Source organism: Aegilops tauschii, chromosome 5, assembly GCF_002575655.3.
Source record: "Aegilops tauschii subsp. strangulata cultivar AL8/78 chromosome 5, Aet v6.0, whole genome shotgun sequence".
NCBI lineage: Eukaryota > Viridiplantae > Streptophyta > Magnoliopsida > Poales > Poaceae > Aegilops > Aegilops tauschii.
In genome coordinates, this window is record NC_053039.3 from 225,518,233 (window position 1) to 225,534,781 (window position 16,549).

The 16,549-nt window shown below is 42.6% G+C and overlaps 1 protein-coding gene across 1 annotated transcript; it reads right to left on the reverse strand.

Annotated features, from left to right (window-relative positions):
- Window positions 1-7,541: 7,541 nt before the first annotated feature.
- LOC141022696 (protein FAR1-RELATED SEQUENCE 5-like) lies at window positions 7,542-8,608 on the reverse strand. The gene is made up of 3 exons (XM_073498960.1): window positions 8,240-8,608; window positions 7,767-8,043; window positions 7,542-7,654 (listed from the first exon to the last, which is right to left on the reverse strand). The coding sequence occupies exons 1-3, from the start codon at window positions 8,606-8,608 to the stop codon at window positions 7,542-7,544; spliced, it is 759 nt and encodes a 252-aa protein (XP_073355061.1).
- Between the last annotated feature and the right edge of the window lie 7,941 nt (window positions 8,609-16,549).

The following is a 16,549-nucleotide window of genomic DNA, read 5'->3' on the forward strand; positions in this document are numbered from 1 at the left end:
GCACAGTACTTCCTCTCATAATACACGAGGACTTCTACAGTAATATTACTTTAACTTCACAATGTATATTTTTCATTTTATTACTGCTTGCTCTTTCATGCAATACATCACTAGCACCTCCTCTCAAACTATACTAGGACTTCTGCAGTAAGCTTACTTGAACTTCTAGCGCATAATTTCTTTGAAACTTCAACAATAGAAGTTCAAGTAAGCTTCTCCTAAAATACTGTTTCAAAAGTGGAATAACATTCTGCACATTGACATGACATAAGTTTGCTTTGTTTAATTGACCTAGTCTAACTGTTCATCAACCTTGCGCTCCTCCTAGGCTTTGGTTCTAGTGGTTTTTGCTTGACATGTACCTCTTCCTCTTCATCTTCCTCTTTCTCTTCCTCTTCATCGTCCTCTTCCTCTTCATCATCCTTGATGAGGACATCAATACCATTGTTACACCCACAGCCCCTACTGCTACATATACTGGACCAATTACTAGAGCTCGCGCACGTCAATTAAATTATCAGGTACTTTCGTTTCTTGGTAATGATTCTAATGTTCTTGAGAATATGATCCTGCCTAAATTGGATACATTTGTTTTGCTTACAAATGAAGGGGCTGGCATGGAGAAGAGGGATGAACATTGGAGCAAGACCAAGCCTAGAGATGATGGCATGCGCAAGGAGAACAAGAACGGAGTTACAAGTGATGATTTCAGGACTTTGAAGCCACCATAAGGAGTGCATGAAGCCTTGGATGAAATATACAAGATGCCACTTCATAAATTTCATCCAGAGGCTATTCTAGGTGCTGCATCACCTTATTATTGGGCCAGGCCCATGTAATTTCAAAATACTTAAGTATAGGCTGTTTTTAGAGTCTGTATGTGTGGGGAAACAAGAGTTAGGGTTGGTTTCGAACCCCTCCCTCAAGGGCCACGTAATTCCCCCTCTTCCTCCATATATACAGCCCTTAGGGTGTCATTTAGACTTTGGGTTTTGCTTAGATCAAAAGTTCGCCATAGTTGCAACTTCGCGTACTTCGTTTGTGTTCAACGACCAGACCAAGGCGTCACAAAACCCCACCTTCATTAATAAAGCTTTCCTCTTATATTCGCAATATCCAGATTGCAATCTTAGTTTCTTGCGTGTTCTTCATTTGCTCGTAGGAAACAGGCCCTCGTGGTCAGGTTGATCGTGCTCCGGCGTGGTCAATAACCCTCGGAAGTTGGTTTAGCGATTGCTAAGGCGCGACGTCTCGCACGTTCGTAGTCGGGTCGTCAAGGTCGACTCCCACAGAAAACGATAGCCACCATCTCATCAAAACATCGGGACACCTTTGCCTCTATCAAGTGGTATCAGATATTCAGGTTCCTCGGTGAGATTTTACAGTTTTTCGTAGTTTAGATCGAGTCTGTTCTTCATACCTACAGTCCACGAAAAATCCACAAAAAAAATTAGGGTTAGTTCATCATATCCGAACCAGTCTGAGCCTTTGCATAGTCTTTTCAGTATTTTGCTTTATTGAATTTGCGGTGGAATTGTCGTGTCAAGTTGCTGGTCTTAGCGTCTGGTTTCCCTTAGAGTTTCGAGTTCTGTTCACAAGTTGTCACGCCGCCGCCGCACCATCGTCATCGTTCCTACCATATTCCACCACCACCAACATATTCCTTACCGCTGCCATATACATCCGCCTGTCCACCACCAATCCGAGTCCACAACATCTGTCTGTCCACCACCAATCCGAGTCCACATGTACATCTGCCTGTCCACCACCAATCCGAGTTCTTTTCATATTAGGTTTGTTTTCGAGATCCATCTAGTTTTCGTTTTGTGTTTCCTTGCCTGAGTAGGTCTCGGAAAAAAGGTCGTGTGAAGCTGTAGGTATGAAGAACAGACTCTATTATAAGTATAAGGAGTATAATAATATCACTCGTTTATAAGGAGTATAAGGAGTATAATAATACCACTCGTTTATTCCATCTTGCTTGTAAAGCTGAACGTGAAGTGCAGGATCGACAGGCATTGGCGCGAACTAACTTTTCTGCAGGTCGACCTTCGTCATGGACGCCACGTGCATCCTCTACTTCCACTGCACCATCACCTCCATCAGCTGCCACCTCCAACCGTGATACAAGAAAGCAGGCACAACCACCACTATCTGCCAAGAGCACACCTGCGGGGCTTGCACAGAGCTCTTCTTCTTCCATGGCATCAACAGGGCACACAAGTGATATTATTTGTCGTCGATGTAAGGGAAGAGGTCATTATGCGCGAGAATGCAAATCTCAGCGTGTGATGATTGCTACTGAGGATGGTGGGTATGAGTCCGCTAGTGACTATGATGAGGAGACTTTGGCTCTTATTACACGTGAAGAACACGGTGGAGATGATTATGATCATGAGACGCAATACATGGCTCCTGAAGATGCTGACAGGTATGAATGTTTTGTTGCTCAACGTGTTTTGAGTGTGCATGTTACACAAGTTGAGAAAAATCAGAGGCATAATTTGTTCCATACAAAGGGAGTTGTGAAGGAACGTTCTATTCGCGTCATCATAGATGGAGGGAGCTGCAACAACGTGGCTAGCATGGAGATGGTGGAGGAGCTATCTCTCACCACAAGACCACATCCACATCCTTAATACATCCAATGGTTCAACAACAGCGGCAAGGTTAAGGTAACCCGTACTGTTCCTGTGCATTTTAGTATCTCTACATATGCTGATTATGTTGATTGTGATGTGGTACCTATGCAAGCATGTTCCTTATTACTTGGTAGACCATGGCAATTTGATAAAAATTCTGTACACCATGGTAGAAACAATCAGTATACTCTTGTTCATAAGGATAAAAATATTACTTTGCTTTCTATGACTCATAATTCCATTTTGAAAGATGATATTAATAGAGCTAATAAACCAAAACAAGAGAAAAATAAGAGTGAAAATCAGATTGTGGCAAAAGAATTTGAGCAACAAATGAAGCCTAATAATAAACCATCTAGTGTTTCTGAAATTAAATTGAAAAGTGCATGTTTACTTGCCACCAAATCTGATATTGATGAGCAAGATTTTAGCAAATCTGTTTGCTATGCTTTTGTGTGCAAAGAGGCATTATTTTCATTCGAGGACGTGCCTTCCTCTTGCCCCCTGCTGTCACTAACATTTCGCAGGAGTTCGCTGACGTCTTCCCACAAGATGTGCCACCGGATTACCACCTATTCAAGGGATTGAGCATCAAATTGACTTAATTCCCGGTGCATCGCTACCCAACCGTGCACCATACCGTACCAATCCAGAGGAGACGAAGGAGATTATGCGTCAAGTACAGGAGCTGCTCGACAAAGGTTATATACGCGAATCTCTTAGTCCTTGTGTTGTTCCTATTATACTAGTGCCTAAAAAGGATGGTATGTCGCGTATGTGTGTTGATTGTAGAGGCATTAATAATATTACTATTCGTTATCGTCATCCTATTCCTAGGCTAGATGATATGCTTGATGAATTGAGTGGCTCTACAATATTCTCCAAAGTAGATTTGCGTAGTGGATACCATCAAATTCGTATGAAATTGGGAGATGAATGGAAAACAGCATTTAAAACTAAGTTTGGTTTATATGAGTGGTTAGTCATGCCTTTTGGGTTAACTAATGCACCTAGTACTTTCATGAGACTAATGAACGAAGTTTTACGTGCTTTCATTGGACGATTTGTGGTAGTCTATTTTGATGATATACTGATTTATAGCAAATCTTTGGAAGAACATTTGGAACATTTATGTGCTATTTTTATTGCTCTACGTGATGCACGTTTGTTTGGTAACCTTGGGAAGTGCACCTTTTGCACCGAGCGAGTATCTTTTCTTGGCTATGTTGTTACTCCACAGGGAATTGAAGTTGATAAAGCCAAGATTGAAGCTATCGAGAGTTGGCCGCAGCCCAAAACGGTCACACAAGTGAGGAGTTTTCTTGACTCACTGGTTTCTATAGGTGTTTTGTGAGAGATTTTAGCACCATTGCTGCACCTCTCAATGGGCTTACAAAGAAGGATGTGCCTTTTGTTTGGGGTACCGCACAGGAAGAAGCCTTCACGGTATTGAAAGATAAGTTGACAGATGCTCCTTTACTCCAACTTCCTGATTTTAATAGGACTTTTGAGCTTGAATGTGATGCTAGTGGAATTGGATTAGGAGGTGTGTTATTACAAGATGGCAAACCTGTTGCATAATTTTCTGAAAAATTGAGTGGGCCTAGTCTGAACTATTCTACTTATGATAAAGAATTATTTGCTCTTGTTCGGACCTTAGAAACATGGCAACATTATTTATGGCCCAAAGAATTTGTTATACATTCTAATCATGAATCTTTGAAACACATTAGAAGTCAAGCAAAACTGAACCATAGACATGCTAAATGGGTTGAATTCATTGAGACTTTCCCTTATGTCATTAAACACAAGAAGGGTAAAGAAAATGTTATTGCTGATGCATTGTCTCGTCGTTATACTATGCTTTCACAACTTGACTTTAAAATATTTGGTTTGGAGACCATCAAAGATCAATATGTGCATCATGCTGAATTTAAAGATGTATTGCAGAATTGTAAAGAAGGTAGAACATGGAACAAGTTCGTCGTTAACGATGGATTTGTGTTTCGTGCTAACAAGCTATGCATTCCAGCTAGCTCCATTCGTCTTTTGTTGTTGCAGGAGGCGCATGGAGGAGGACTAATGGGACACTTTGGCGTGAAGAAGACGGAGGATATACTTGCTACACATTTCTTTTGGCCAAAGATGAGACGAGATGTTGAGCGTTTTGTTGCTCGCTGCACTACATGTCAAAAAGCTAAGTCACGACAAAATCCTCATGGTTTATATATGCCTTTGCCTGTACCTAGTGTTCCTTGGGAGGATATATCTATGGACTTTGTTTTAGGTTTACCTCGAACAAAGAAGGGGAGGGATAGCATATTTGTTGTCATGGATAGGTTCTCGAAAATGGCACACTTTATACCATGTCATAAAAGCGATGATGCTGTTAATGTTGCTGATTTGTTCTTTCGTGAAATTATTCTCTTGCATGGTGTGCCAAATACTATTGTTTCATATCGTGATACTAAATTTCTTAGCCACTTTTGGAGATGTTTATGGGCTAAGTTGGGGACTAAACTGCTTTTTAGTACTACTTGTCATCCCCAAACAGATGGTCAAACTGAAGTAGTCAATAGAACATTGTCTACTATGCTTAGGGCTGTTTTGAAGAATAATAAGAAAATGTGGGAAGAATGCTTGCCTCATATTGAATTTTCTTATAATCGTTCGTTGCATTCTACTACTAAGATGTGCCCTTTTGAAATTTTGTATGGTTTCCTACCTCGTGCACCTATTGATTTGTTGCCTCTCCCATCTTCGGAGAAGGTTAATTTTGATGCTAAACAACGTGCTGATTTGATCTTAAAAATGCATGAGTTAACTAAGGAAAACATTGAGCGTATGAATGCTAAATATAAACTTGCTGGAGATAAGGGTAGAAAACATGTTGTCTTTGCACCTGGAGATCTTGTTTGGTTACATTTGCGTAAGGATAGGTTTCCTAATTTACGCAAATCAAAGCTAATGCCACGTGCTGATAGTCCTTTTAAGGTCTTAGAGAAAATAAATGATAATGCATATAAACTTGAGCTGCCTGCAGATTTTGGGGTAAGTCCCACTTTTAACATTGCAGATTTGAAGCCTTATTTGGGTGAGGAAGATGGGCTTCCGTCGAGGACGACTTCATTTCAAGAAGGGGAGGATGATGAGGACATCAATACCATTGTTACACCCACAGCCCCTACTGCTACATATACTGGACCAATTACTAGAGCTCGCGCACGCCAATTAAATTATCAGGTACTTTCGTTTCTTGGTAATGATTCTAATGTTCATGAGAATATGATGCTGCCTAAATTGGATAGATTTGTTTTGCTTACAAATGAAGGGCCTGGCATGGAGAAAAGGGATGAACACTGGAGCAAGACCAAGCCTGGAGATGATGGCATGCGCAAGGGGAACAAGAACGGAGTTACAAGTGATGATTTCAGGACTTTGAAGCCACCATAAGGAGTGCATGAAGCCTTGGACGAAATATACAAGATGCCACTTCATAAATTTCGTCCAGAGGCTATTCTAGGTGCTGCGTCACCTTATTATTGGGCCAGGCCCATGTAATTTCGAAATACTTAAGTATAGGCTATTTTTAGAGTCCGTATGTGTGGGGAAACAAGAGTTAGGGTTGGTTTCGGACCCCTCCCTCAAGGGCCACAAAATTGCCCCCTCTTCCTCCATATATACAACCCTTAGGGCGTCGTTTAGACTTTGGGTTTTGTTTAGATCAAAAGTTCGCCATAGTTGCAACTTCGCGTACTTCGTTTGTGTTCAATGACCAGACCAAGGCATCACAGAACCCCACCTTCATTAATAAAGCTTTCCTCTTATATTCGCAATATCCAGATTGCAATCTTAGTTTCTTGCTTGTTCTTCGTTTGCTCGCAGGAAACAGGCCCTCATGGTCAGGTTGATCATGCTCCGGCGTGGTCAATAACCCTCGGAAGTTGGTTTAGCGATTGCTAAGGTGCGACGTCTGGCACGTTCGTAGTCGGATCGTCAAGGTCGACTCCCACAGAAAACGATAGCCACCATCTCATCGAAACATCGGGGACACCTTTGCCTCTATCAATCCTCTTCCTCCTCCTCTTCGCATTCCACTTCCTCTTCCTCTTCGTCTTCCTCTTCTTCGATGGTGTCTTCATCTTCGTCTTCCTCTTCATCTTCCACCACTTTCTTATTGCTGGCTCTAGGTTTTGCTTTCTGTTTCTTCTCCGGCTTTTTGCTTGTCTTTTCAGCATCTGTGCGCTTCGGGCATGTTCTTGCATTATGTGGTTCATACTCCTTACATATGCTACAAAGCCTGCTACTTGCTTTCTGTGGGTGTGGTCCCTTGTTTTGTTCTATAACTTTGGGCTGTTGTTTTTGAACTTTGGGTTGCTTGACCTCCTCGGCATCGTTTCTTTCTAAGAGTGTTGAACAGGTGAGATTATTTTGTCCTGCAACCTTTTTGCACACACTACATTGCCTGTGTCCAAGTGGCACTCCGTTCTCATCGAGCACGACGACTCTTCCTGCAGGTGGTGCCTTTATTTGAGCTCTCTTGTCACTTTTCTTTGTTGCAGAAATTTTCTTCCTACCCTTTGTTTCAGAGTATAGTGGCAATTTCATCGTCTCTTGCTGCCGCTGCTGCATTAATTGGTCAACACCCTGCTTGCATTGCTTGGCTTGAACAGCAACCTGGAGCATTTTAGCTGCATAATAATGAAGGTCATCTTCAATTTCAGCATCCTCTTCAGCCATCCTTTCGTCAGCATCTGCTCGATTTGCTGAATGTATTGCATCAAGCTCTTCCACGATCTCATCACTTTCTTCTTAACCATCAAATTTAGCCGCAGCAAGATGTCTTGCTTCGATAGTCTTGAGTTGCCATCCGATGCAGTTGTGTTGTAGTCCCTTGTATCAAAGGTTGGTTGTGATTGCAGTCTTTGTGTACCGTTTGAGGATATACTTGTCTGGAAATCTGTCAGGCTTTAGGTAGTCTAGTATGTTCATGATGTGAAGGCGGAACAGGCCTGCATTTTGTGATGAATGCACAATACATAGTTTGTGAGCCAGCAGTGAGTTTCATATATTTGATATGATACTACTAGTTTAGCTATTTAATGAGTTTGTTTTTCCGCTCACCTATGTGTGTCCAAAGCTTGCATTCACACTCGTATATTTCATTCTCTGGGTCAGCTACAACCTGGAATTCATGCTTTGACCAGGCAAATCTGTTTTCATCATCATGGCCAGCCTTGTTGTGGTAATACACAAGGTACTTACTGGGCTCTGCTGTAGGCTTTGCGCGAAATAGCGTGGCTTTTCTCATCCTAGTCCTCATCTTGGTGTACACGGCTCTCGTGTACTTGATAGCCATGTCTTCCTCGTAGCTGTAGGTTGTTTTTGTCACAGGATTGGTCTGCACATGTCAAAAAAATAAGATATTAGTCGAAGTAGAGTCATGAGTTTCATTTTTTTAAATACAGTGTGCACATGTTGAAGGAAGTCACAATATGATGGGGGTGTTTTTTTGTCTTAATACCATGCTGGTCATTGTTTGCTCGTTCTCCTTCTGCATTCGAGTTTGTATGCAAGCATTTACCCGCCTAGCAAACTTGTGTAGGTTCTTGGTCCCCTTGAAAAACCCTCTCTTGAGCACGTGATTCATGCTCTCGCTTCATTATGGAAGTCATTCTAGCACAGAAAATGTTCTTGTAATATGCTGAAATCCACATTTTCCTATCACTCCACAGCTGCATCATCATCTGGTCGTTCTCCAGGTTGTACTTGTGCATGAGTTCAGCCCAGGCAGCTTCAAACTCCGTTGGCATCATCGGCCAGTTTAATATAGATGTGAACTCCTCTTTGAATGTTTTATACTTTTTGTATAGCAATGCGAGGTATTCCTTGTACTTCTTCAGGATGTGCCAACGGCATAGCTTGTGGACGATGTTTGGGAATGATTGTGGTATAGCTTTCGCCATCGAGGGGCACTGGTCTGCATGAATTAAAAAAATAAACTTGCTTCTTTTTTCACTGATGGTGAACTTATGATGTACAAGTACTTGAACTTCACAGGTAGCAGTAGGACTATCTAATAATGTCACATATATTTTCCTTACGGCAGTGTTGTTGAACTTATGTTGTTCAAGTACTTGAACTTCAAAGGTAGCAGTATTACTAACTAATAATGTAACCCAATTTTTTCTTACAACAATATTGTTGAACTTCTGTGGTACCAGTGCTTGAACTTCACATACATAACTATATTTTTCCTGAACATGTTTCATATGTTTTTTCTTACAGCAGTGTCCTTGAACTTCTATGGTTCCTCTATTTGAACTTCACATCCAGAACTATATTTTTCTAAACATGTGACATATAATTTTGCTTCGTATACTGTTTAGTTGGACTTTTGTGATAACAGTGGTTGAACTTCTTGCTTTACATTATTTTCAGATAAAACCAATGTACCCAATACTGACCCATAGACTGAAAAGATGATGAAACTTGTATTGAACTCACCTGTTAGAATGCAAGTTGGGTGCTTGTTGTTCATGCACCATACAAATGTATCGAACAACCACTTGAATGACTTTGCATCTTCGTCTCTGATCAGGGCAACAACAAATATCGTTGACTGCAAGTGATGGTTTGTTCCAACAAACACTCCCAGAGGCATATGAAATCTGTTGGTCTTGTAAGTTGTGTCGAATGTTACGCAATCGCCAAAGTCTTGATACACTCCTCGGCAGCTTGCATTGGACCAAAAAATGTTTTTAATTGATTTGTCCTTGTCTACTTGTATGTCGTAGAAAAACTCATCATTGATTGCCTTCATGTCTTTGAAGAATGATACAAGTTTCAATACATCATCCAAATCATCTTTCTTTGCATTCATGGCTTTCCTGAAAATTATATGCAAACATGCATTTGTTATTTTTGCTAGCAAAGGGTGGTGACTTAGGATGCTATGTACATTTGCAGTATGTGCATTTTTGAATACTTACTGGTTTAGTAGGTCTCGTCCGGTCATTCTTAGGAAGTAGCTTCCACCTTCATTTCTGATAGCATGGACATGATTGTTGTATGCTTGACATCATGGTACTGCAGGAGCTTTACGTACTCCAGAATAGTGGGGTCATAATTCTTGTGTGAGTGCAAGAATACCAACATGTCATCAGTTTGCATGAGTTGGTGATTATGATTGTACTCAATGTCCACTGCCACATATGTGTTATCCTCCTGCACCTTCACCCTCATTCTTGCATTGCAGCCTGTCCTCTGCGATGTTTTGTTTTGCTTCCTGTTAGCCTCTGAAACAGAAGTTGTGTGTTTCCCTTGGAACGCGCAAACAAATACTTGTGGTTGTCATTCCCCCCGTCTTCCTGATTCCAAAACCAGCGTGTCTGGCGTATCTGTTATAAAATTCCCTTACTTTCTCTACATCTTGGAATCGCATATTTAGTCTTGGTATTAGATAATCCGGGAGATCCGACATCTGCAAAAAAAGGAAAAATAATCCAAACGGCACATTAAAATGCAGTTTATGAACTTGTTATCCTGGAGGGAGCAGAAAATTTGCAGATAATACAAGATGCATATATAAATACCTAAATATTTGTTTCACTTACATGCGTGTATGATCGCAACTCCATCGGAGTCTGCTGCTGTCCCTCTAGGAGGGGCACGGCGGAGTAATCATAGCAGGATGCAGGAGTGGATCACGAGGAGGAAGGAGGGCTGAAGATGGCCTCTCTCTTGTTTGCGTTCTTTTTTGCTTGAGGGGGTTGTGGAGGTATTGCGATCCTGGTTTTGTTTTGCTCTTTTGTTTTGTGAAGCGATCCATCTACCTTATGTCCCGTACAATTCTCACTTGTAGCAGCAGCAGCAGGATCCAACGGTGGTAGTGTGCAGAGCACTCTCCTCCGTGAGTGTGTTCCTGTTGGATTTGTCCTGGGATCCAGTTTAGTTGCTTCCCTTTGGCATTGACGAGGCGCACCAGGATAACCTCCAGAGTTACACGCAGGACTTGAGCTAACCCCCTCCTCCATCGGTGTGCTTGGGAGTCTGCTGGTGGATACGAAGAATCTGCGGGGGATTTCCGGCGTCACCCAATTAGGTGGAGGTGCAAAGTTGTGCGGATAGGGCTGTGACCCAGCATCTTGGAAGTCTCCATGTGTTTCGGGTGTCATCCAATTTTGGTGTGGAGCAGGTTGGTAATGTTGTTGGTGCGTTTGAGGTGTGACCCATTGAGGGGGTGGTGCAACGCGTACAGGCTTTGGATTGTGTACTTGCTGCTGGGAACTTCTAAGCTTCTTCATGCGTCTCTCGTCTTGCTGACATAAAAGAAAAAATGTTTATTAGCACACAAATTACATCTGCCTATACCTTTGTAACTGAACTTAGCATTATTCAGAGCCTGAACTTCTCATATAAAAGTGGTGTTCATGTACATATTTTTTCCCTAGGACAGGCATCACATTCTGCACTAAGCTGAGCATCTACCAATACTTTTGTACCTGAACCGTGCACCCTTCACAGAATGAACCTCACATTCTGTTAATTCTACACTATTGATTACTTATATGTACCTGAACTGAGCAGTCTCCACAACCTGAACTTCTTGTTTTGCAAAGGGGAAATACTGTCTACAGTTAAAAAACCTGAACCTTCATGAGTTTGAATGGTTGAACCACTAGTACATACCAACCTGGCCTTCATGTGATCACATGCATGTTTCATTTTCCTTTTATTTTTTGCACACAACCAGATACATACCAACCTGAACTCTAGCACACTTAATAGTTGAACTTCACATGGCTTTTCACATGTGAATACAGGCAGATTTTCCAAATGTTTTGCAGCCTAGACTGAGGCTCACAAACTACCTGAACTTTACATGTGAATACAGGCAGATTTTCCAAATGTTTTGCAGCCTGGACTAAGGCTCACAAACTACCTGAACTTCACATGTGAATACAGGCAGATTTTCCAAATGTTTTACAGCCTGGACTGAGGCTCACAAACTACCTGAACTTCACATGGGTGTAAGAAAATAACAAACAGAAGGAAGTTCAACCATACCCTGGCTAGAAGTTCGGCCAACCTTTTTCCAGCAGCTGATAGGCCACCTTGAGAGCAATTTGTCGGGGAGGTAGGAGAGGAATTCCATGGCAATCCATGTCTTGCAGAGGACGCGAAGTTCATCTGCACGAAGCAAGAAGGTCAGGCAAGGCAAGATTGAAGAAGAAGGCAACAAGTGGGAGGAAGTTCATGTACCGTTGCTGGATTTGAAGGCACCGCCGATGCCGCCTCCACTGTGGAGTTGCTCTGTTGGCCGCGCCGTTCGTCGTAGCTTGCGTCGGGGCCGTCATCTACTCTGCCAAGGCATCGGGCGGTGAGGATGGAAGGAGGATGAGGCTTCCGGAAGTCCATGGCGGCTTCGCCGCATCCAGGCGACACGGGCTCCCTCGCGCCGGCGTCCGCCGTCGCTCGCTCGCCCGCGCCGGTGGTCGGCCAGGAGGTGGCGATGGAGGGGTGGCGCCGGATTCGGTCGACCAGGAGCTGGAGACGGAGGGGAGGCGCCGGATCCGGTAGGCCAGGAGCTGGAGACGGGGGGAGGCGACGGATTCGGCGAAGTTCGGCGGCGAACCACGGGGGGGTCGGGGATCGAGGGGAGGAGCGGCGAGGAGGGGGGTTGGTGAAGGAAATATGCCCTAGAGGCAATAATAAAGTTATTATTTATTTCCTTATATCATGATAAATGTTTATTATTCATGCTAGAATTGTATTAACCGGAAACATAATACATGAGTGAATAGATAGATAAACAGAGTGTCACTAGTATGCCTCTACTTGACTAGCTCGTTGATCAAAGATGGTTAAGTTTCCTAGCCATTGACATCAGTTGTCATTTGATTAACGGGATCACATCATTAGGAGAATGATGTGATTGACTTGACCCATTCCGTTAGCTTAGCACTCGATCGTTTAGTATGTTGCTATTGCTTTCTTCATGACTTATACATGTTCCTATGACTATGAGATTATGCAACTCCCGTTTACCGGAGGAACACTTTGTGTGCTACCAAACGTCACAACGTAACTGGGTGATTATAAAGGTGCTCTATAGGTGTCTCCAAAGGTAATTGTTGGGTTGGCGTATTTCGAGATTAGGATTTGTCACTCCGATTGTCGGAGAGGTATCTCTGGGCCCACTTGGTAATGCACATCACTATAAGCCTTGCAAGCATTGTAACTAATGAGTTAGTTGCGGGATGATGTATTACGGAACGAGTAAAGAGACTTGCCGGTAACGAGATTGAACTAGGTATTGAGATACCGACGATCGAATCTCGGGCAAGTAACATACCGATGACAAAGGGAACAACGTATGTTGTTATGCGGTTTGACCGATAAAGATCTTCGTAGAATATGTGGGAGCCAATATGAGCATCCAGTTTCCGCTATTGGTTATTGACCGGAGAGGTGTCTCGGTCATGTCTACATAGTTCTCGAACCCGTAGGGTCCGCACGCTTAACGTTACGATGACAGTTTTATTATGAGTTTATGTGTTTTTATGTACCGAAGGAGTTCGAAGTCCCGGATGAGATCGGGGACATGACGAGGAGTCTCGAAATGGCCGAGACGTAAAGATCGATATATTGGACGACTATATTCGGACTTCGGAAAGGTTCCGAGTGATTCGGGTATTTTTCGGAGTGCCGGAGAGTTACGGGAATTCATATTGGGCCTTAATGGGCCATGCGGGAAAGGAGAGAAAGGCCCCAAAGGGTGGCCGCACCCCCTCCCCATGGACTAGTCCGAATTGGACTAGGGAGGGGGGCGCCCCCTTCCTTCTTTCTCCTTCTCCCTTCCCTTCTCCTATTCCAACAAGGAAAGGAGGAGTCCTACTCCCGGTGGGAGTAGGACTCCCCCCTTGGCGCGCCCTCCTCCTTGGCCGGCGGCCTCCCCCTTGCTCCTTTATATACGGGGGCAGGGGGGCACCCCATAGACACACAATTGATCTACGATCTTTTAGCCGTGTGCGGTGCCCCCCTCCACCATATTACACCTCAATAATATCGTAGCGGTGCTTAGGCGAAGCCCTGCGTCGGTAGAACATCATCATCGTCACCACGCCGTCGTGCTGACGAAACTCTCCCTCAACACTCGGCTGGATCGGAGTTCGAGGGACGTCATCGAGCTGAACGTGTGCTGAACTCGGAGGTGCCGTGCGTTCGGTACTTGATCGGTCGGATCGTGAAGACGTACGACTACATCAACCGCGTTGTGTTAACGCTTCCGCTTTCGGTCTACGAGGGTACGTGGACAACACTCTCCCCTCTCGTTGCTATGCATCACCATGATCTTGCGTGTGCGTAGGATTTTTTTTTGAAATTACTACGTTCCCCAACAGTTGGGTGGCTCGGGATCGGGATCGGGGTCAGGTGTATCCTGTTGGGGCGGCTCGGGATCAGGTGGGATTCTGTCGGGCCGGGTCGGCAGTTCAGGGAACTTCGGGAGGGCTTCTGTCGGGCTACTGTGATCCAAATAACTATACTAATCCTGGGATTAGAATAGTGTTGTCCTATGTATATATGTATATATATGTATCACTATATACACGTAGTATATATATGCATATATATACATACATACATATATATATATACCTATGTATAGTGATACTATTTATCAACCAGGGTGCAGAATAATTTATTCTTCACCCGAGGTAATCTTACGATCACTTCTTAATTAAATTACATTTGGAATTCAAATAGTTACATTCTTATTGATTCACTACGTAAAATTTGGCATAAGAAAATAAAAATATAGGTCATCAGATAAAAATAATTATAGTTTATGTATATTTTACACTATGTTTTTACGTTGGTAATTTTACGGAACATAAAGTATTTTTTACGTCGATTATATATTTTCTTACGGTCTCTTTTTATGTCGGAAATAAGACAAATTAAAACCGACGAAACGTAAAATTACAGTGCATTGAAGGTAAAATTATGGGGGGGGGGGGGGAGAATAACTATTCCTCACCCAGGGTGACGATATATATATATATAGCCGGTCTATTCTGATAATATTATCAAAATAGTTATTCTGATAACACTTCCGCACTGCACGCTCAATGCAAGTGCACGTCATTGTTTGAACCAAGTGTGCTGCAGTACTCACACGAGTGAACTTCGTGTCGAAAAAAACTGCACGCATTGTTTTTCCGGTACTGTTTTTGCTCTAATTTTTTAACCATTTATCGGAACGAGGCGTATAATATACAGTTGAAAAGCTATTGATTAGGCGCAACTTCGCCATGTTGAACACTTTTCGAGATTCCTCTCGGTTTAAGAGCAGTTTCAAAAATGGTGCGGCGGATGACGAGTGGCAGCGAGCGTATTTTCATGATTTTTTCTAAACCGCTCATCGGAGTAAGGCAAATAATACGCCGTTGGAAATATATCATCGAGGCGCATCTTTTTCATATCTATTATTTTCTCTAATTCTTTACGGTTTAAGAGCAGTTTCGAATTTACTAAATCGCGGAATTCTGTTTTTTTTGAAATTTTTGCATTTTTGGGTACTGTTTTTGCTCTAGTTTTTGAACCGTTTGTCGAAACGAGGCGTGTAATACGTCGTTGGAAAGCTATGGACAAGGCGCAACTTTCATATGTAGAAATGTTTTTGAGATTTCTTACAGTTTTAAGTTCATTTTGAAAATCGTGCGGCGGACGACGAGTGGCAGCGGCCGTTTTTCGTGAAATTTTTCCAAACCGTTTATCGAAATGATTCAAATAATATGCCGTTGAAAAGATATAGACGAGACGCAACTTTTTCATGTAGAACACTCTCTCTAATTTCTTACAGTTTAAGAGCAGTTTTAAATTTACCGAAATGCGGACACTCTGTTTTTCGCGACACCCAAATCGACGTGGGTACTTCATCCGACTGAAAACCGCACTGCATCGGACGAACAACCGCACTTCATCGGACAAACAAGTGCACTGCATGATTTCTTTTTTGTGGGACGTAAATTTTTCCTAAACGAGGTGGAATGCACTTCATGTCGAGTGTTTGGTGAACCGCAATACTATGAAAAGTGAACCTCGAGACTACCGTAAACGGGTCGTACTGCATCAGACAGAAAACCGTACTTATTTAGACTAAAAACCGCACTTCATTGGACAGACAAGTGCACTGCATGATTTCTTTTTTGTGGGACGTAAATTTTCCAAAACGAGGTGGAGTGCACTGCTTAAGACTAAAAACCGCACTTCATCAAACGAACAAATGCACTGCATAATTTCCTTTGTCATATGTAAATTTTTCCCAAGCGAGAAAGTGAAGTGCGCTTCACATCGGGCGGAAGTGAACCGCAACACATACCGAGAAGTGAACGGCATTACTTTTTTTTCATGTTCTTTAACATTTGTTTTTGCACTTCACATTCGAAGTAAGTGAACAGCGACGTGACCAAAAGTGAACCGCATGTGTGTACTTCTACAAAAGGACTTTTTCGTGTTTTGAATTTGCGTGGATGAGGAAAGTAGTGCACCGTCGGTTTTCTCAATGGACTGCATCAATTTTTAACAAATCATAAATTATGTCTAGACAAATTTGCAAAAACAATTCCTCAAAAATAATAAAAATTGAACTCCTCTTACATTTTTTTAACAAAGTGATCATCTATGTACTATGCACTGTACTGCAAGTCTAAACAGACATTTTTTTATGTATTGTACTAGGGGAGCCCTCAGACCACAAATAAAATTACAATTTATGTTTATGAATTTTTGGATAGCCCTGCCACGCGTGCGGATTTGCACAGATGCGCCTTCCGCACTGCATGTGTATGGAACCGCAAACTGCAGCGACGCCAGAAGCGAGCTGCAACTCGCAAGTGTGT

Excerpts from the sequence above, each read along its gene's own strand:
- LOC141022696 (XM_073498960.1), bottom strand. The coding sequence starts at position 8,608 with ATGGCGAAAGCTATACCACAATCATTCCCAAACATCGTCCACAAGCTA. Across the intron at positions 8,044-8,239 it reads GGGACCAAGAACCTACACAA|ACCAATCCTGTGACAAAAAC; the intron begins GTTTGCTAGGCG and ends TGACATGTGCAG. Across the intron at positions 7,655-7,766 it reads CAAGCTTTGGACACACATAG|GCCTGTTCCGCCTTCACATC; the intron begins GTGAGCGGAAAA and ends CACAAAATGCAG.